The following is a 22,657-nucleotide window of genomic DNA, read 5'->3' as shown; positions in this document are numbered from 1 at the left end:
TACCTAATATGTCTCTGTGTAGAGAAACCATCTTACCTTAATCTGCTTGGCTGGGGTTGTCTCTTTGTCAGAATAAAGGACCTTTTCCTGGGCAGATTTTTCAAATTGCTCTTTTAAAAACTTAGTTGAAACCTTTGGAATCTCTTCCTCCTCAGGTGTATCTATGACTACAATCAGAAAAGAACACCAGGGATGTTATGTAGCTAATAAACATGACATTTGAGAAGGCATTATAATGCTATGGGGAAACTTCTCATAATGTATGTTAAGTACAAATATTCAGGATACAGATGTATACATATGGCAAAATTTCATTATGTATGTTAGTCTGTCAAGAAATACAGGAAGAAAAATGGTGGCATATATGATGAAACTTGTTTATTTTAATTGTATATATTTTCCAAATTTTCTACAAGCATGTTTTACTCTTATGCTCAGGAAAAAAATAATAAAAGTTAGAAAACAATAAAAAGAACAGCAGAAGAACAGAAAAGGAAGATCGACTTTCTTAAACAAAACTCAAGTAAAACCAAATTCAGATACTGTCAAGTAATGTTTGGGTCACCATTGGCTTAAATGTTCCCTTTTAGCTCTTCAGGGCAGCAAAACTTCTCATTCATCTTTTATAGGCAAAACACCTTGTACTCAGTAACAGAAACTTGCATAGGGTTGTCTGTAGTCTAATCTCATATCTGTAGGCTGGGTAATTTGACTTAAAAGTGCTTAAATCTGTTAGTAAAAGTAACACACTCTAAATAGCTTTTCTGTTCTCAGGGAGCCTGATCAACATCAAGTTTGATTCTAGATCCCTGAGGCAAAAAGCATTTCGGAGGTGGCCGGCTTACCACTTTTTAGGCTTTGAGGATGAATACATCATAGGGCTGAAGGGCAGTGAACTCTTTTAGAAGCTTATCGCATCTCATACCACAGGCAAAACCTAAGTATAATTGTAAATAGAAGTACTACTACCCATTCCCTTTTGGGATCGTGAGTCATAGTTACTAACTTTACTTAGTGGGAAGGACTGTGCTTCGGAAGTCCTCCCTTCAAACACAGAAACATCAATAGGAAAAAGATATGCTGGGGTCAACTAATACCAGGTTCTTACCTGTTTCTTGAACGTATTGATGGAGCTGAGAAGCTTGATTTATTTCCTCGGTGTGCTTTCCAAGATGAGAGACCTGTGTTTAAAGATAATTTAAAATAAGTAATTCTTTTTAAGAAGTTAGTTATTTCAGGATTGCACACATATTCTTCCTTTCACAATGATTTTTCATCTGACTTCAGTGCACATTGAGAAATGCTAATTAAACCTCGATCATTTATTTTAATGCATGAGCTCATGCTATAGCAGAACACATATGAATTGATACTGTGAACAAAAAATACTGCAAACCATATCAGTAAACAAAGAATGCTGAAGCCATCAAGTCATCAGCCACTGCTGCCACCCACCACAGTGAAGACAAGCCTGCAGCCCAGCCTCTGCAGCCACTCCCAATGGTGCACTTTGAGGGGACTCAGAATAATAAAGGACAGGATACTGGCCCTAGAGAGCTAGATGCTTGTCAAAGGAATGAATTCAATGGGCCCAAATGTTTGCTTCCTCCCATACATAGAAAAGCACTAAATTCTCTAACTTGAGATGTCTGTTTTTCTTTGGATAACAAGTAATCTTTTATTGTTCCAACTACCTGGTCTTTGTTGTAAAGCTCCTATATAACCTAGCCCCTCCCCTACCTCTTTGGAGCAGTCCCTCAGAGTGAGCTGAGAGGCTATCATTCTGGCTCAAGTCCTCCTACCAAGTAAAACATAACTCTCAACTTTAAGGTTGCACATTTGTTTCAGTCGACAATACCTAAAATGCACTTGTATTTTTAGGGTGCTCATTTTATTTTTCAAAGAACATCAGCTCCACAGTGGGAAAAGAGACATTGATGTGTATGGATATTAAATATATAAAGGACAATAAAAGCAATTGCTTATAACAAGGTCAGAATTATCTTTATCTTTATCTGTTATCTTTCTAAGTAGTTACCATTTCTGTTCCAACAACATCAGTTTTTTGTGCTTTGGAAGTTTCTTGTTCATTTCTTTCCATTTCCTGGCTGCTTCTTGAAATGTCGACCTGGCTGCTACGGATTACCTCCTGAAAATGAATGAATGAATGAGTGAATGAATGAATAGACAATGCCTTAAGAAAGGTCTGGAATTTTTAACTTTTTTTTAATTAATGGAATTTCAATGATAGAGTCTTCTGAAAAATAAATTAAGTTTCCTCAGTGTATTAGTTTGGTTGTTGTAACAGATTACCACAAATTTAGCATCTTACAGTACTGTAGGTCAGAAGCCTGGAATGGGCCTCACCCTGAATGGGTGTTGGCAGATGTCAGAAGGTATGTGTTCCTTTGCCAGCTCCTTGAAGTTCTAGAGACTGGTCATTTTCATTGGCTCATGGCCTCCCTCCTCTATCAAGCTGAGCTTTCTCTCACTCTGACATCTTCCAGTTCTCTGTTCTGATCACCTCTTTCACTTTTAAGGACCCTTGTGATTACATTGGACTAATCCAGAGAATCCAGGATTATCTCCCTGTCTAAAGGTCAGTGAGTTAGCAGCAGTAATTTCATCTGCAACTTGAATTCTTTGCCACGTTACAACGTATTCCCAAATCCTGAGGTTTAGAACATGGACACCTCCAGGAGCCGTTATTCTGCCTATTGCCCTTAGTAAGCAGCAAACATTAATTAGGCATCTTGTACTCAGTTTGACAGAGATGAATCTCAGATAGCAAACGAAAATCCTTGCTGAAATGTATTTTGTTGTTTGTGAGTCAGATTTTTGTGTTACAGAAAGATATTCCCCTCTTCAAGTTGGGCATCTAGTTTGATGACACAACCAGAGTTCAATGGAAGAATATAATCATTAAATATAACCAATATAAACCAGCCACATTATGCTAATGTGTATTTCTCCATCTTCACATAGGGAGTTACTTTTTATTTTGGTTAAGTTAGAACAGGAGATTCTGGCTGAATTAGAAGGTTGAAGCTCCTGTTAATTTCGGTGATCCAGCCCTGCTGTTACTATGGCTGTGCTCTGATTCAAGTATATGGTTGATTGATTAACTGATCTGATGCAGTAGCTGGCATACTGCTAAAAATCTTAACATAAGAAAATAAGGATACAGACAGATGATTCTCCAAGAACACAGGTATTTAAACTCCTCTGAAGCTGGGAGTCCAACTTTACTCTTGATGTCTACATGACTAACAAATACTGTTTTTGAGATGGGATTTTTAAAAAAAATTGTCCTATTAGGGAATAGTCAAGTGAGTAAAGGTGCATTATTATTATTATTGATCAAATAGGAGCATTAAAGTTTTTTTTAATGTGGAGTTAAATAGCGCTAAGCTATCAAACTCTACTCCTCTAAACCAAGAATAAATTCAAACTTAACTCATGAGATCTTGACTTCTGATTCTTATGTTTTTGCTAGTGGACTTGTAGTGTCTAGCATTTTTCCCCCAAGGGTATTTGGTATACAGGGTTAAAGTTCTGATTAACCACGTGGCAGTTAGACATTTGCTTAGAGATATATAGTATGATCTGATCTTATTACACTATTCTAGGAAGGAGAATTAAGTAAAAGTTGATACCCTCCCCAAAGTCCTACAGAGAATTGAAAACAAAATGTAAGTTTGCCATTTAAAATGTAAATTATATTTCATTGACTGTGTTAACTAGATGGAAGGAATCCTTTCACAATGTATATGCATATGAAATATCACAATGTACACTTTAAATAGCCTATACTTTTTTTTAATTGAACCTCAATAAAGTTGAAAAAATGTAGATTATATTTCATTAAATTGAAGACAAGGTAATTTTTTCCTAAGCAGAATGGGTTTCTAGCCCTAGTCAGTTATCCATATATATCAAATCATATTTATTAACATGCTTGACATGCAGTTTGTGCTAAGGAAAGTTTACTTAATGAATGAATGATTAAAATAGCAAACTCCATTAATAAATTAATTTCATTCAACCCTCTATTTGCCTGAGAATGTCCTAAAAGTGAGGACAGAAAATAAGCAAAATGTGCCCTTTACTTTCTTAAGAGGGAGTATAGAAAATAAATAATCCATATGCTTTACTTTGAATGCAAAGAATCCTAATTCCATATAATGAGAAACTTGGCATAATTGAGTTTTACTTCAGGATATCAATAATATTAGGCCGAGGGGAACAGTAACAGTCACTGAAAACCACAGATAGAAAAAATACACAGGTACAGAAAACAACTCTTTCCATTACAACTGTATGACTGTGGCAAGTCTATAGGAATATAATGAGAATATTCTATGGCTTTCTAATGACACATTGAGAAGTAAGAAGTATTGCTTAAGCTGACAGTGAAAGAGTAGGGGACAGTGGGAAACTGACCAGTACCCAGATCCTTGTTGAAGGGCACTCTCATCGTTACTGTAGAATCACGTCTACCTGGAGGCCCAAATGACCAGCTATGGCCCAGAGGCCAGCTTCTTTGACCCACTCAGTGTTTTTTTAAAGTTTTAAAAATGTGAACATCTACAAAAGTCAAGATTTCTGCCTACTTTTGAAAATTTTGAAGATCTGTCAACACTGGGTTCACATTCCAACAACCAGTGGCTTGCTGGAACAAAGTCATGGCCAATCATTCCAGTTGGGACATACACTTCTCAGTTGGTCACTGTTTCCATTACTTACTAATATTTAACATCAAGTTGACCCTTTTTAAAAAACCTGCCTGGAACCATAGAAATTTGTTTCTGATACTTGCTGCTAACTGTCAGGCTGAAAGAACAGAGTTAGTAATGTGGATTTGTACGTTGAGAAAGACAAACGCAAAATATTGGGATAAGAAAAACAGTAAATAAATTTATTTTGACACATATTTTAAAATAATCATTTTCTGGGGCAAACATTTTATACTTAATGTGCATCTACTTGGGTAAAAACTATCCATGTCTATCATCTCTAAGTATATTCTCTTGTGGGAGATGGCACAACATAAACAGTACAAGGGTGCATAAATTTAGTTGAGACTTGTGAAGTTCGTACTTCAGCACTTACGTACTAGTACTAAATAGAACCACAATTGCTACGCTAGTTTGGTATATCAGTGTCAATGCATAATTTTACTGCCCCCTGTTTTCTGCAATTCTCATAAAGTCTGTCTTAAAATATTCCAAGATCTTGTTTCCATTATTTACTGTGTTTCACATTTTGCAACTGGTTTAGCTGGATTTTAAATCTGACTTTCATTCTTCCCAATTGCTGGTGTCTATAAGGTGTAGGGTTAGATAAAACTCTGGATCATCATAATGCTCAGGAAAGAAAAATCAAATCACACAAATAAAATGTAATGAAGAATTCTGGCCAGAACACCACACATAAATTCACAAGAAACAATTCATGAAATTGGTACTTAGAAATTAAATTCCAATATGGATCAGGCTGCAAGAAGAAAAATGCAGTTTCATTCATAAGTAGATTAACCAAAGTCAGGAATGGGAGATTTGTACTCACTCTCTCCTTTATACTAGGTGTGCCATAACCTTTGTTAAGTTACTAAATCACATTTAAACTTAAAAAAAATCTTATTCATCTATTAAAAGAAACACAGAGGATACATGTGCTCTAACTTTGGACTCTGAGGGAGAAAATGTGACACAGTCACAAAACAATGTTATAACGTTTGTGTAGCTCACACCAATCTGATGCCAGCTCATAGGTTAGCCAAGTATATCACAAAAGTCTATCACTGATGTACACGTCTCCTAAGGAGATTCCTCCAGCACAGGTAAGAGTTCACATTCTGCCTACCCAACCTGCCATTGTTACTATCACTACGGGAAGAAAACAGTGTACATTTCTACCAATAAAAATGCAAACTCATTCTAGCAGAATGAGTAAGGAAAGAAAAGGACAGGCTTTTTTTTTTTTTCATAGTGATCCACTAATATTGTGACTCAGAAGTATACCGAATAGAAAAAACGTGATAAAAGACTGGCAGGATAGCAGATGATAGCTGCCTCACTAGAGTAGAAAAAACAGTTCATGCTCAATGCCAGCAATTTAGCAATTTTACCCATCACTAACCTCATTTTTAATGAAACTAGAAAGGGTTATGATATATTAATATTATTTGCATTTTTGTCAAACAGACAAAAACAATGCCAAAATGTGCTATTTGTGTTGGCAAAATGTAGACTGAGCCAAGGTTTGAAAGAATAATCAGTTCTTTCTTTTAAGTGATAAGTATACAAATTTATGATTGATATATTGTGTTTGTCTAGATTTGGAAATGTTCAAATGTAGACATGTTTTCTTTCACCCTGAGTGCTCTCTCTTTATTTTAAAAAAAATTTACTTTAAATTTTTACAATATAAAAATTGACATTCCCAGGTTATGAGTTTCACAGTAAGGCTTTTCCAAATTCACTATACACTTTAGTCTTGGCTCAAAAATTATTTTCTCTTTGAAGCCTTTCCTGACCTTTCCACGCGCAGCTAACTATTCCTGCTACTTTTATTGTATTCTCTATTGTCATACATATCTCTATTACCTGCTGATTGCATTTCACAGTCATATTTGACAATATGACCCTCTCCTTTAACTGAACGCATGCATCCTCAAATCCCAACGTTTAGCTTGTTGGTAGAGAGTAGATGCCCCCCAAAACATCAAGGAGTGAATGCATAGGCAAATAGTCACTCTTTTTTCTAGGAGTGTGAAAATTTTTTGATTTTATACAAATCTAGTTTAAAAATTAAGATTCTATTTTTTCCCTCATGATCCAATAATTTTATTGTTTGGTATTCTGGCTGACCATCTTTGATACAGAGCATTTCCTAATTGGTAGGTGGCATTACTGAAGCTGATGTGTATAACAACAACATGTCAATTGCTGACAAAGTGTACTCAGAAGAGGCCTTATGATAACACTGCAAGTGATCAGAACATCTAGGAACAACGTGGGCAGTGCTGTGGTGTTGTAAAGAGTAGTTGGCATCATGAGAGGGAGGACAAACCTATATCAAGAAACCAAAAAGTACACAAAGGCAACAAACACATACAAAAAGGTAAAGAACCTTTCAAGATAGAAACATTTATTTTCAAGTGGTCTTTTCATAAAAGGATCTTCACAGCACTAAACAAACTAGTTTGTATATTCTTTTTTTAGTGAATTGTTTTTATTGACTGAGTGGATGAGTCTGATGTGCTGCCAAGCATTATGTACAGATAGCAGTAGAATGCATTGGGTAGAATTACTGTGGCATCCAAAAATTAAGTTGAGGTATTTATAATAATAATGAAAGACAATCATTTACCCTTATTTTGACTATCCAAGGGAAAGAAGGATCAAGGCAAATGTAAGTTGTGATTCTTTGTATAATTCAATATATTTAGAAGTGAAGCTTCCAATTTTACTTGGTTCAGTAGCAGTCCTGCCTAAAGCTGTGAGTGTGACCTAGTTGGATTGTTGGATCCTAAGACTGATGATGCAAAATATCCAGAAAAAAATTAGGGTAATGACTTTTCCCTTCAAATCACTGCATCCCTAAATGTGAGTGAACGTATATGGCTTCACCTATATATATATTTATTATTCAGTCAACAGCTACTGAGCACCAGCTCTCTCTATAGCATTTTGCTAGGCATTGTCAGTATTGTTTTGGTGAAAGTTTTATCTACCTATCTACCTCCCTACCTATCAAGCATCTGTCTATTCATCTATCTCTATATCTGTACATGTAAAATATATACAGATATGTTTCATGAAATAAAAATGGCTCTTGAAATTCTCTTGAGAGAAATTTGTAATATATACACATGCATGAATTATGCAGGTTTGTTGTATAAATCTCTGAGAGAAGTGCAATCATTCAATTAATTTCAACTCTTTCTTGACTCAAAGCAATTATGCTTTGGTCATATTTAGCTATAAAGAGCAAAACTTATCATTTTTAATACAAAATACTCAATTGAAAAGTAGGAATATTTGGCTTCAAAAAGAGGTTTCTGAATAAGTAATGCCATCTTTAACAGCTAAAACTCTGTCCTCTTCTTTCCTCAAAGTGTTATATATAGAGCCATACCCCAGCATCCAAAAATGCTGAAGATTCATAAGAACATATAAAAGATGCACTTTCAGTTGGGTGAAAAAACAAGATAGGTAAAAACACTCAATTTTCAGTAAAAGTTGCTTTCTAGAACTTTTACGTAGATATATGTTACATATGTATATATACATATATATGCATGTATACAATATTTCAACCTAACATAGATGTAAGGCATCTTAAAACCAAAGAGGTACTAGGATACAAATAAACATAAAAATATAATAAAAGGGGCTAAAACTCAAGAAGCAGTGAAACTGAAAATAAAAAGCTTGCAAAAAGAATGAAAATATTTTTAAAGAAAAAGAAAACTGGGGTAACATGTATTTTATGTTATATATTTAGTGTTAATTAATGCAAACCAAAATGAGAAACAGAAGAATTCCACCTCTTCATTATTACCCCTTCCCACCAATGCCAATTGATTTGTAAGCCCTGCCAATTCTATCTTTATTGAGTCAATGCCCTTTTTACCCTAAAACTTCTGACCCATTTAAGTCTTTTAATTAACCTGCTATTCCAGTAGTCTCCCAATTTACCTTCTTCCATCTAGCTTTGACCCCCTTTATATCAACCCTATACAGCCAGAAAAATCTTTCTTAAGTGCACATCTATTCGTCTTACACCCCTGTTTGTTTCTTCAGTGGTTTTTACTTAGAATAAAGTAAAAATTCTTGATTATGGCATATAATTTTTTCTGTTATCTGGCCTTTGCTTACATCTGTAGCATCATGCCTCAATTATGCCCCACTATGTTCACAAACACATCATGCTATTTTACCTTTTGTATAAGTTGTTCCTTTTTACCTCAAATGTAATTCTATATTTATGAAAAACTATTTCCAGTCTCAGCTGAAGCATTCTTCACTCTTAGTTCCCTCCTGGACCATCCTTCATCCAGAGTCAAGTTCATCACAACCTTCTTGTGTCCCAACAAACCTCATTTATATTTTCTATCATAGAATCTACCACATTTCACTTGAAATTATTTGTTTTAGTCTTTCTCTCTGATAGAGTGAGCTTCTTGAAGGTAAAACAATATCATACTCATCACTGAATCTTTTGTGCTTGACCTGTGGTGAGGGCTTAATGGTTATCAGCTGAATAAAAAAATATAAGAAACAGACTCTGGAGTCAGCCTTCCTGGATTAAGATCACATTTGCTTCCTTTCTTTGGGCAAGTTACTTAGTTCTTCCATAAGTCCATTTCTTGTCAAGAAAAAAAAAAGGGGGGGAGGTGGAGAGGAAATAATAATAGTGCCTGTCTCAGGAGGTTATTGTGAGGAAGTCAGTTAACATATGTGAAAGCCTGGCTCATAAGTGCCACATTAGTATTTGCTATTTTTACTTAACAAATATTCATTGCATACTTTCCCTGTGTCACTGTGTCAGCTATTTTCTTAGTAACTCAGGATGCACAGCAAACAAGGTAAAAAAATAAGATTGAATGAAAGTAGATTGTGGATATGTCAATGAATTTTGCCATATATTTTTTCATTATGGAATTAAGCCCAGAAACTAAAGAAAAAGCAAGCTTAATATGTAAATTTTTTTCCACCAGAGCAGTAATGGATTTGGGGGTTTATTCAAAGGGAGAGAAGCAAGATGGTGCTTATGCATATTACGACCCTTCTAAATCCTTCTGGTCCCTAAGACATGGACATTTCTATAGAGACATGGCCAGAGAGTGGCTTTCTGATTACCTGTCCAGATTTTCTCTGATTCCTCTTTCATGAACTGACACCCAGTGAAGAGTCAGTGAACAGTGATTTAATCTTCTGCTACACAATTCTTCTCACACACTTAACTCTTTCCTAAAAGGCTCTTGTGTGACTCTCACCTAGACTATAATTAAGAACATCAGGATTGGTAATGTACATATCCTTTTATCAGTCACAGCTCCTAATTTCAAGCATCAGACTCTAACCGATTTAAACAGGAAAGGTAATTTGTTAAAGAGACATATGCAGAAATGCATTTTGTGGACTCACCAGGATTCCAGAGAATAAGACTTGGAGGTTTTGTGGCCAGTAATAGTTTCGAATCATGCTGCAGAACCTTCTGGTGAAGGTACCCTTGCTGCTGACACTGGACCCACCACTGCTGAAGCCATCAATATTATAATGATATTGATTCTAGAATGGCTACTTCTTGAAATTTGATGTCACTAATCTCCTGCCACCAGCCATCACCAAAATGGATTCTGCATTGTCCCTGCTTCTCATGCCATTTTATTACTTCTTTATGCAAAGCCTGAGCTGGAGGTGTCTGATTGGTGCAGTCTAGCTCACAAGCCTGGGTCCTAGGTCCAGGAGAGTAAGTGCTTGGTATTTGCAGCTTCTCCTATTGGAGGCTGGCTCTGCCTCCTCAGGTGGTGGAGTACTCAAGTACAGAAGGAGGTTCAGAAGTCCAGAAGAATGAAAAATGTACATTACCTCTCCTAAGAAAGCATTATTCATAAACACTGAGGTCTTATTAACAAAACAGAAATCAGTTAAAAACACAAGGAAAGGGATGCTGCTCATTTTTGATAACATAGTAGAAATCACCATTCGTGTCTTATGATGAAATTAATCTGGGCTTATTTCTTGGCAATATGTATATTCCATGCGGCATTACAAGTTCCTGTAGGAAGACTTGAAGACAGTACAATTTGCCTGCTAAGAGGGTCGTGAAGAGGTCCCATCATACAACCTGCCTCCTTCTTCCACTGTCCCTCTGAGTCTTTTTGGACAACAGTCTTGTTCACTGGGAGGAATACATTTGAAATCCTTATATAAAATCCAAACAGAAGAAAGAAGCACAATAAAACAGATTTGGACCTGATTTAAGCATTTCAAGATTATCTGTGCAAGCAAGGCATTTCAGGTAATGGTTAATTATGGCTACAGTTAATTATTCTGATTGCTTGGGCTTTCTTCAAAATGAGGAGAACTCAAGAAAAATAGAAGTGTAATTTCTTGTAATTTCCCTGGTCCATTGGTCAATATATCTACTAGTAACATGGGGAATGGAAAGAGACTGAAGTGGAGACAGGAATGTTGGGTTACGGGCTGGAGTTTCTCATTAATTTAAGGAGAAATCAGGTAAGTAAATCACAACTGAAACTTAGAATCCTCATTTGTAATCTGCTGGGATAGAGACTACGGAAGCACTGAAGGAGATAGAAAAGAGTTACTACTGATTGAGTGGTGTACGTGTCAGGAAATGTACAAGGCCCTTTATACTTTATAACATCTAATTTCTTTAGAATTCTACCATTTTTAAATTCTACATGTTGATTGAACATGGACTTAATCAGTAAAAGGAGTTGAAGGGAAAATGCTGTGCAAGATGTGAAAATTCCAAACATATACCATGAATACAGTGATGAACAAGAATTCCATCAGCCAACTGTTTTGAATCAATGTTGTTAACACCTAAAAGCAGTAAGTGATGTGCTCAACGTGCACTTAATGGTGTACCAAAGTGCGTTTAAAGTAGGGACAAGAAAGATAGTCATTATTTTCAAGTAGCTGAATATGTTGAAGAACTGCACTGAAATGCCTTCAAAGAATCCAAAATTCAATAATCACATGCAGTAATTTTTATTGCATATTAACTTTTAAAGAATCATTTCACCAGAATATCCTTTTCACTAATGTATCAGGTAACTACATAATTTTCTTTATTTATTTTAGGGTTGGTGATTCAGTGAAACATTTCTATCAATAAAATATTGGTCATCAAGTGCAAAGTTTCAAGAAATATAAAAATCACAATGTCAGAAGTTAGAGGGGGTCTCAAAATTGAAAAGAGGTTCTTACAAAAAAGGACAAAGAAATATTTGCTTTAAGTAGATGCTTAAATAGTATCATTTTATCTAAAAATATACATCCATAACTAATAAAACTTGAGTGATTTAACTCCTATAGATTTAGAGAAACAAATCAGATGAAATGACACTAAATGACATACTCTTTGATCTGTACTAGATTTCCTCCCAATTGTGCTTATCAATTCCAGTGCACTGGAAAGGACAGAACTGTAGACTCACAACTGAAGATCAAATTTGTTCCATAAGGATGAGTCAGAGCAGATGAGATTCAAACAGGCTTTGATAAGGAGTGATAGTCTTTAAAACTTACTTCAAGTATAGTGGTCTATGTATGACATAGTAAAAGAGAAATATTTGATCACATATCTCAAAATTATAAGAGAGATTATACTGAGCTTGGGTGCCAAACACAGAACCTACAGTCGTTATACTTAAGTAATTTAACCTGCATTTTGTGTAAAATGATATTGCCTGTCTCATCAGTTTTTTTTATAGGAGGAAATCAACATATTTGCATTTGATTCTGATATAGAAAAAGTAGTTCTGTATGTGTCTATAATTCTCTATATTTTTTCACACTCCTACTTCCCCACAAATTATTGCTTTTCTTCTTTCTCTATTTTCTGTACCCAGACTTGATGGTACACTTTCTCATTATCATAATCCCCTCTCTAGTAATGAAATGCCTGGAAAAACATAAATATGGGAAGGAAAAGGAATTGAGAGGAAAAAAAGAAAAGTTTTTTGATCCTCCAAAAGAAAAGAAACAAAATATGATCTGAGGGGACTTTGTTGTTTTTAGAATAATGATATGAAATGTTTATGATAAAAGGCTCAAAACAGAACCCCAGCCTCAAGTACTAACTTCACTGAAGCTCTCTAAATCCTCCTCAAACGTTTCCATACACCATCCAGTGTGATGAAGTGCAGGATCCAAGGAAGGAATTTCAAATGCCCTGGTGGGATGTCTCCAGAAAGCCCTGATATTTACCCAAGAATAAGGAAGATGGACTGTGCACTTGGCTCCCCCTGTTGGTGTCCATCAAGTGGCTGGTACATGATGTGCCCTGTCCTGATGAAGCTGGAAACGAAGGAGCCTCTCAAAGATTTGTTTCTTACCATGATGGGTAGATCAGTCAGGACAGAGAGGGATAAAGAAAAGGCATAAGAATAGGCTGTTAGAAGGAGGTGTAATCTTACTCAGGGTTCCAAGATGTTGAGATTTGCAAAGAAGCTGGAAAAAATGAAGAATTTCCTAAACATATTTCTGCAGTAAAATGGTACTAAGGACAGAATGCCTCTTTCTTTGCTCAGGACTTGTGTTCTTCCAGTTTCTTTTTTTTAGCATGATAACTCATTTGCAATTATGCAAACTAATAAATAAACGAACATCCAAAAGAACAGATAAGCTTGACTCAATCCAATCATTTTCAGAGACCCATGAGGACGGGTGTATTTTGAGAAATATCAGACCCAGAAGCAGCAGAAAAAGCTAATAATATCCTCTGATGTCAAGTGCTTATAGAAAACACCCATTTTCATAAGGGTAACTATGTGGAAAAAACATTTTGCAGATTTTACTAAGTTCTGCAAACATCATGATTTGGTAATACTAATGGTGTCTTTTGTTGTTGTAATTTTCCTTGCTCCTCACAAACTAGCAAACTCTCAGAACCTAAAATTCTGTATCTTGCCATTCTGTTTTAAAATTTAAAAAGAAAATAAATTTAGTTAGTATATTATAATATTTTGTCTATGTATTTGAGAATTTGACAAAGAGCACATTTATATTTCAAAACTAACAGGAGACTCCAGATTGATGAAGGGGCTATACAAATGTACTTTTTCTACTCCAACTTCTCTAAATAGCTACTCCCTCCCATAAGAGAAGAGATAAAATTTGATTATGTCGAAATATCTGTGTTTTACATCTTTATCAATATCAAAAACTTTCTGAGATCACCCATTGAAGCCTTGAGAACATGAAACACTGTGCTGTGTCTTTGTGTCTTTGGGGAAAGGGTCCAGGTGACACTCTCTCAACCACACCAGGTCCGGTGATAAGAACAATACCATTCCTTTTTTCCTAAAGCAATCCCAATTCCTTTTATTTTAAAGGAGTGAGGGGTACATTTGTAAGTGCACTTGTCTTCTGTAAAGGAAACTGAACCTGGGTTCTATAAGAACAAATAGGTTTATGGAGATAGAAAACTTACAGTACCATTAAGAAGAGGCACTATGGTAGTAATACTCCAATAACCGGGGAAATGTTGCTCCTACAAATTTTATTTTGGAGCACAAATAAGATGAATTGCAGAAAGAAAGGCAACCCATTCAAGACTTTTTTGGAAGCACTGAATCTGAGTTTGCAACTCAGTCTTCCTTATGACTGTCTGTACTATCCACCGAGACCTTGACTGCCTGAGAAACAATGCCAGGGCTGCCTTCACATGGTAACGTCTCTAAACCCTCCAAGCCACAGGCAGATTAGTTCGTTTGCTTATTTTTAGCACAGTAAAGGAATCCAGGCAGAATGTATGTACTGGATGGATGACACTGTTTCATCAAGAAGACAGTTTCCACAAAAGACCCAGGAAAATGCTTTGCTAATATCTGCACACCGTGGGGTTGGAATGCGTTCCCCTTTATAAGGATGCACTGGGATGGCCTACGGTGCTGCCCCAGGGGAGGGAGGAGTGAATCTCTCTACATCAGCATATACCAGCAGACGCTGCAAAAGAAGCTGAAATTGGACGTTGCAAAGGGACCACGACTGAGACTTCATGGTCACGCCTCAGCAGACAGTTAGCAATTACCATCAAATTCATCTGGGGACAGCAGAAGTTGAGAGTTACAGTGCGTGGCTCTAAAGTAATGTGATTAATGCCAGTAGATCACAGAGGACGGTCTCACTGTGCTTTATGTGCACACCTGGTATCCCAAGGGGAGTCTACATATTAGTTGCCTAAGGAGCCAAATGTCTATGAGCATGTGACTGCATGATTTCATAAGGTTTATCACTTAATAATCAAGTCTGATGTCTTTCAGAAATTATTTGTACAGAAATATCACAGGTACAAACCCAAGAAACATTAAGTATACAGATTGTATAATCCTATGAAATTAAAGTTTTTAATGAAAGATGGCAATATTAATAAGGAGTTAAATCTGTTTTAATTCATTATTAGCATATCTGTGTAGCCTAAGCTAATAAATCATTTTTAGTTTATTTTCATTCGAATTGGTTTATTTTAAACGTTTCGATATATCTTTCTTGAGTTCATTTCTATCATTCCATTACTTAGTTTTTTTTAATATTCAAATATCTTTGTAAATCTGCAAAAAAGCCCCACTACTTTAATACTGCCTGCCATTAATAAAGTAATTAGTTGGGCTTGGGGGGAACCAGTAAATTGATTGTTTGGCTGATTGACATTTATTATATTCACCATGATTTCATTAAGCCCTTGCTTTCTCTGTTCTCCGCAGTCCTTGTTCTATTCTTTGACAGCAGTAGGCATCTCAGGAGAAATGTCGATAGAAACAGAAGGGCCTGGCTTCAGTGTGAGGAATGAGGTGGGCAGAGGAGAAGCCCCAGATGAGAAACTAAATGGGGAGTGGTCATCTCCGGGATAACAAATCCTGGCTCAGGTTTGCCCTGCCATGTTCATTCCTGCACGTTAGAATCCTCTGTAGAGCTATAAAATCCCCTGATCCCTGACCACAAGCCAGAATAACGCAATCAGAATTACTTGGGCTGCCCATGGAGTTCCAGTGTACCACCAGAGTCGAGGACTACCTTCCTGAGGGCCTGGGTGACTTAGGTGACAAGAGCTCCCACTGAGATTTCAAGTCCCTGCCTAACAGGGGGAGCATTTCAATTCCAAATCCTAATCCAGACAGAGAAAAGGTAGGAGGAGACATGTCGGGGGCTCTGAAAAGGTCTCACTTCAGGTCTTGAGTGATGTGGAAACTGGCAGACAGAGGCTGAAACCCACTACCACTACATTCCTGTATCCCAACCCAGGGAAACCTGAGGTAGAGTCATGTAGTAGGGGCTTCATAAGGACTATGGGGTGCATTTCCAGACAAACTAGGCCCATGCAGGCCTTATGCAAGCAAGGGAAGAATTAGTGATTTGTTGGGGCAGGTAGAAGAGGGCTTTCTTTCCTTTCATCATGAGAAATACATTCTCACAGTTCAGTTTGTGTTTTTGCTTTTGTTTTCCTCATAGTTGGGAAAAGCAGTACTAAACACAGTTAACTGACTTCACATCTTGAGCAAGGATTTTTTTTTAACCAAATATAATTATTTTCCATTCAGTTTCTGTAGAAAAAAGTATGGGATTCCGCCAAGACCTACAGAACTACAGGAAGGTGGATACGGGGAAGAAGACAGGAGACACAGACTGAGTAGCAGGAGGTCTCCAGTTGCAAAGTATGTACAGGGCTGTTAATTTGAAACCAATCTTTAACTACCTAATGAGCTCCTGGGAAATGATTCTGTCTCTTGGGGCAAAGATCCAAAAAGAAAGGCAAGGTGTGAGGCACAGAACAGTGCCATCCTTCTTTGTCACTTTACATATGCGTAAAATGTTTATGAATTGCATTCTACTTTGGGGATAATTACCGCTGGATTATGCTTTAGTGGCAGTACTACTAATGACAATAGCGGGTGCTTAGTGGACAGCTAACATCCACCAGGCGTTCTAGTAAGAGTTTTACATGAACCATCTCATTTTATTCTTGACACATGCCTGTTACTTCATCCTTGCTTTACAGAAGAGGTTAGGTGGTTAACTCAGGGGATTATAACCCTGGCTGTCTTGACTGTGGAGCCAGCAAGCCTAACCACTACTTGAAACTGCCTCATTTGGGGTGGGGTTACTTTGTGCTATAGTAATCATTTTAAAACCATGTACACAACTAAAAGACAACACAAGACACTTTTGGCTGCACCCTTGTGTGCTGATAGAGATCTAGGTTAGGCTGGGGTTGTTAATTAGAACCTACGCCCTTGAAAAATTATGTATGTGGCAGAAAGCTAAAGGCAGATTTAAAACATTTATATGAGAAATGCTTTGCCATGTGGACATTTAGCTGCTAAAATATGTTTAGTTTGCTAGAAAATAATTACAGGTCACCTTTAAAGAGTCTAAAACACACAGATGTCAGATCATGTCTGTCACAAACTGTCAAAAACGTTTTGTATCAACCTAAAATTGTCCAGAGATTGTTCCAAATCCACATAGTCTTCTAAAGTGCTCATGTTTACATGAGGATTTCTGCAACAGCAGATGTATGTGGAAAGATACATGCTGTCTTGCAGCTCCCTACTGGTCCACATCACACTTGGTGGCAGGGAGCAAAGGTCAGGAATACTTTAGGCTCTTGACGTAGATCCAGTGCCCCATTTTCACGTGAAAGCAATTACCTATTTACCAGACTTTTAGAGCTCCACCTGCTCCTCCCTACTTAAGCGACTTAAAAAGAAAAAAAATAAGCAACTCCAGAAAAAAGGAAGCTTCCGGGATGCCACAATTAATACACAAAGAGCTACTCAGTACTGCGTAGATATTAGATAAAGAAAATGAAGAAGAAATAAGCATGAGAGGATGAAAATCAAACCCTGAATGTAAGAATATGGTACAAAGAAGAAACGTCTTAAGGCTGCTAATGGTTCCAAGGTTTGTTTGTTGGAGGAATGGAAATGTTCTAAAATTAGATCGTGGTGATTGCACAATTTTGGGAAATATATCAAATAGCCATTGAATTGTACACTTAAAATGGGTGAATTTTATGGTATGCAAATTATCTCAATAAAGCTGTAAAAAAAAAAAAAAGAAAAAGAAGAAGAAATCCTTAAACAACAACAACAACAAAAAACAATCCAGAAACCAAGAATGGGCAAGTGAAAATGAACTCTGAAAGGAGATAATGGCCGTTTCATACCCAAAACACAGTTATCCTAATATCTTCTCTGGCATACATCAAGACACCCTTTCAAGGATGGGGCATGAGTTACTGAAAATGTCTTTCCCAAATGGGGCCCGTTATAGTGAGTGGATTAAAAATATCCCTTGTTAAGTGGTCCTTTCCATTCTAGCATTAAGAACCTACTGATTTTCACTGGAATAGAACACAGAACTCAATCTTAAGACAAAAATCAGAAACAGTGCTTATGTGATATTTATAACCTAAATATCAATAGAACATAGGCTGAATGGCTTCTCATCCTTTCAAGAGGGTTGGATTTCATTCATATCTCCAGGAATCAGCAATGGCTGTTTTGAAAAACAGAATCTAAATGGGTGATATTAAAAAAGGTTACTGTTAGCTACTAGAGTCACCTAATAAAGTTTTCCCCACCACATGCTTCTAAGAAGCTGCACCCTCTCCCCACACCTCCTTCCTCCAGGGGCCCTGGTTTTTCAGAGCGGCTTCTTTTTCTGATTTACATAAGGAGACTCCACAGGCTAGCAGTGAGCTGCTGACTGGTAGACAGGCAGAAACATAAAGAATGGCAAGTCTAGGACACATAAACAGGACATAATTCCAAGTTTAAATGTCTAACATAAATGAATGTTCCTATATCTTGTACCTCCTTTTTTCCCTCTAGGTATAAAATAATCAATCAGCAGACAGAGTAACCTTTAACCTCGGAGACAGCTTAATTTTCAAAATCTGTTTAGTCCCATTGTTGATCTCCCAGACAAACTGTTTCCAAATAGCTAATTGCCCTGAAACAACTGACTTCAATACATTAGGAAGGAAAAAGACAGATTGGACTTAATTATCATCCCTTATGAAATTATTACTAATGGTGACATTAAATATCATCAGAAATCTAGACAAATGTTCTTTCTTATAACTCTAATTAAACTTGATTTCCAAGTTAATACTAGTTTTTATATGTCAGGAAAATAAATATTTTTCTGGCCAGGGGCAGACTTAGCAGAGAGATAAATCTCAAGTATTTTTAACTAGCAAAGAAACCAAAAACACTGCTAGAGCCGACAACAGCTTAGATGAGACAGAATTAACTGTCTGTCTACCAGTAAATGTTTTATCCTCAATCTCTGCTGATCTGAGACGTGATTCTAAGAATGCATTTAGATAGCTTTAAAAGTTTAAGTGAATATCTAAGGCACGATTTTTCTACGTTTTCCTCTCAATAACCAAACTAGACATGTATTTCAAATTTCTGTTTAGGATTATAAGTTTATCATTTGATTTTCTAAGGTACAGATGGCTTTTTTCTTTTCTTTTCTCACAGACTTCTGCATACAGTTCAATAATGGTATTTACTAGTTTATTCCTGCACATGTTTCCTTTATATTTTATTTATACTGCACTTCATTATGACTTAGATTTAGTCATTCCTCATGGAATTTCGGGGTATTATTAGTATGTCTAAAGGTAGATAATGAAAATGAAGTTCAGAGAGGTCACTGCAGGCCCAGAGTCATGCAGACTTTTAGTGCATAGGTTTTCGTTTTTTTTTTTTTTTTGACTACTCTCACACACTTTAGTATTTCCTGTTCATAGAGCAGGAACTACAGCTTATAATAATAAACTAGATTGGCAAGGAGCTTCTAGTGAATATATATTTGTTGATTTGGTTATCTTTGTTTTTACCCAACATCCATTCATCCTTTGCTTATAAGGGTATGCTGAGAACTTCCACTTAGGTAAACAGGGATAGAGGCCTCAGCCAATCAGCATCCTCTGGCTACAGCAATTTAGTTTTAGGAGGAGAATGTATATTTCATTCAGAGCCAATTAAATGTGGTAAGGCTTTTTCCTGGGACTTCCGGGAAAAAAAGATTCTCACTCTTTCTCTGCATCTTTTTTAATCCTTTCTGGGGAAAACCTGGGTGAGAATGGGATCAGCTCAGAGGAACTGAGACTGAGAGGTAAAAAAAGAAAAAATATGATCAAGGAGAAACTCAGTTTTTTAAACAAAGACTTGTGAAGTGCTTACAATGGGCCAGGCACAGTCTTAACCACTGTACAGAAACAGCCCATTTAATCCTTTTAACAAGCCTATGAGGTGGGTGTTATTGTAATCTTGACTTTTTAATTGAGGCTGCTGATGCACAGGGAAGTTAAGAAACTTGCTTAATGTCATACAGCTAATAAGTGAAGGAGCAGGGATTTGGACCCAAGTGATCTTGCTCCATCCCAGTGCTCTTAGCCATTGTGCTTGAGATATACTTTGAGCCCTTAATTACAATGATGGTAAGGCAATACATGCTTACAATGGGTTCTCAAAAACAAAACAAAAAAAAAGAAGGAAAGAGGGAAGGAAGAGAAAAAAAGAAGGAAGAAAGAAAGGAAGGAAATACATTTCTAATTTGCTGCATTTAGCATATCCCCTTGGCATAATTATCCTTAATGTGGCTGATTTCAATCTTTTAACATGACATTATCCGGTTGCAAAATTCCTACAAATTTAAGAATCGAAGAGTTGGTACAAGCCAGTAGCTCTAGTACACCCTGGAGCTTACATTCAAACCTTCCTTCCACAAGGCTGCATTTTTATGAATCTATAATGTTCCCTCTGGTTTAAGACACTTGTGGTTGTGTTTTTGGTCTTTTGCCATATTAAAGAGTCCTAATTTATACCAAGTTTCACAGATGATGAAATCTTTTCACCGAAATTGCTGTTTGTCATATTTGACCACCACAATCACTTCCTGAGACTGACAAGTCATTCATCAGTTTCCCTAACTTAACTCAACAGAAACTGAGACTTGAGGAGGTTATAAATTTGGACTATATAGTACCGGCTACATAATTTGCCAGACCCAGTGTTAAACGAAAACGTAGGGTCCCTTGTTCTAAAATTTTTAGGAATTTCAAGATGATAGCAGAGAATGAAACTAAGTGCAGGGCCCTTCTAAGCATGGGGCCCTGTGCAACTGCCCAGCCACATACCCAGGAAAGTAGCCTTGAGTCTATGTCAGCCAGCTGGTAAGTGACAGAGGTGGTGTGTGAACTCAGACCTACAAGTCCCATAGGCTTTACACCCTATCACATTTCTTCTCTGCAAAATAAAGGATCTGTAAATACTTTACCTATACTTCTGTGTAAGATTTATTTAAACTATTAATCATAACTCTATATTGTATTGTTGATCAATTTCAAGCAAACACACACATTGATTCACTTAGACTCCTTTGTTGCAAAAGCTATATATTAGATCACAAGTATATCCAATCCTAATTTATTTACATGACATTTAGGCAAAATTAAAAGAAATCTTACTGTTAAATTACTGAGCTATCTATATTGCACATTTTGTACTTTTCAGACAAAGCCAGAAAAAGAAAACAAATACTATTTCACATGTCACATTTTTAATCACTGTCTGATATGCCTCCCCCTACCATACAAAATCACTTGCCTTAATTTTTAAAACTTAGGGAACTCTAGATATTCTAGGGATTTTTCTGAAAAAACAAAAAAACAAAAAAACCCACTTTTATCTTCTGCTACAAAATTTCAGAAATACCCTGATTACTTTCTTCCTCATTGAAAACATGGTCCTAAGTACAGCTGTTTACAGTGCAATTACTATTTTTCAAAGTGCCAGGCTCAGTCTAATGAGTTTTATTACTTAGATTTTCACATTCAAAAATCATTACTACCCATGACAATATTTGGTGATATATGATAATGGTGTAATGAAATGGGAAAAAAACTTACATAAGATAGCATTTAGGAGTTGCACTATGAAGTTTTATATAACATCTGCGTTCTACTGCTCAATTTTTGATGATTTTAAAGAAAACAGAAAACTCACCACAATAAGCAGCTGAATAATGCTTCCAATTTAATTTATGCAAACAACCTGAATAATTTATCATGAAAGATAACCGAAAGGTAGGGGCTCAATATTAACATTGTTCTCAACATTTCTACTTACCTGTTGACTAACTGAGGCTATTTAATTTTAATTCATGTATGAGACATTTGAAGTCAAGAGGGAAAATATTCCAGTATGATTCCTTTAAAAACATGGCAAAGTGCTCCAAGTAAGTAAATCAATACACTGATATACTTTAAAGATGATTTTCTAAAACATTTTAAAATTACCATTCTTGTTAATGAGTAGTGAAAGTAAATAAACCGCCAAGAAGGCAGGGGTGTGTGTTTTATATTAGCACCGAAATGAGAGCATTGCAACCAGATGTGATTTATCCTTTACCGACAGTAGTGTTACCTGCTCAGATCTGTTCTGGTGCTGGTATTGGTACTGGGAAAAAGTATCATAGGAAGAAGCAATTTTGTCCTTCTCAAATTGTTTCTTCACTCTGGCCAGACCACCAGGCACTGTGCACATTTCTGACTCCTCCATCATCTAAGACAAATTAAGGAAAAGGAAAATTCAGCTTTACATCTACTCATGATGGGATTCTCAAGCTATTTGTTAAAAAATAGTTGACAATTATTAATGGGTGGCATGAAAAGATAGTAACACACATAATTATTTCAGTAGGTCCTTATTACTGAAAACCTTAATAAAAATAATCTCTCCATGTTGTTTTCTCATGTATCAGTCTTTTGATATAAAGTCAGGAGGATCTTCAAAATATTGAGCTAATTTTACATATCCGATAGATTTTGATGTCTGAAATTAGACCTATTAGAATGTATTTATCTCATAATA

At 36.3% G+C, this 22,657-nt stretch overlaps 1 protein-coding gene across 2 annotated transcripts in view; it reads right to left on the bottom strand.

Annotated features, from left to right (window-relative positions):
- XIRP2 (xin actin binding repeat containing 2) overlaps positions 1 to 22,657 on the bottom strand; it is a 256,785-nt gene that overhangs the window by 18,780 nt on the left and 215,348 nt on the right. For both annotated transcript variants that reach the window (XM_072962100.1, XM_006201097.3), the window contains 4 exons: positions 22,211 to 22,348; positions 2,039 to 2,149; positions 1,109 to 1,181; positions 37 to 167 (listed from right to left, as the gene is read on the bottom strand). In XM_072962100.1, coding sequence (XP_072818201.1) covers positions 37 to 167; positions 1,109 to 1,181; positions 2,039 to 2,149; positions 22,211 to 22,348 — 453 coding nt within the window. The remainder of the gene's footprint in view (positions 1 to 36; positions 168 to 1,108; positions 1,182 to 2,038; positions 2,150 to 22,210; positions 22,349 to 22,657) is intronic.

Source organism: Vicugna pacos, chromosome 5, assembly GCF_048564905.1.
Source record: "Vicugna pacos chromosome 5, VicPac4, whole genome shotgun sequence".
NCBI lineage: Eukaryota > Metazoa > Chordata > Mammalia > Artiodactyla > Camelidae > Vicugna > Vicugna pacos.
The sequence above is the reverse complement of the archived record's forward strand: the minus strand, read 5'-3'. Positions and strand labels throughout refer to the sequence as shown.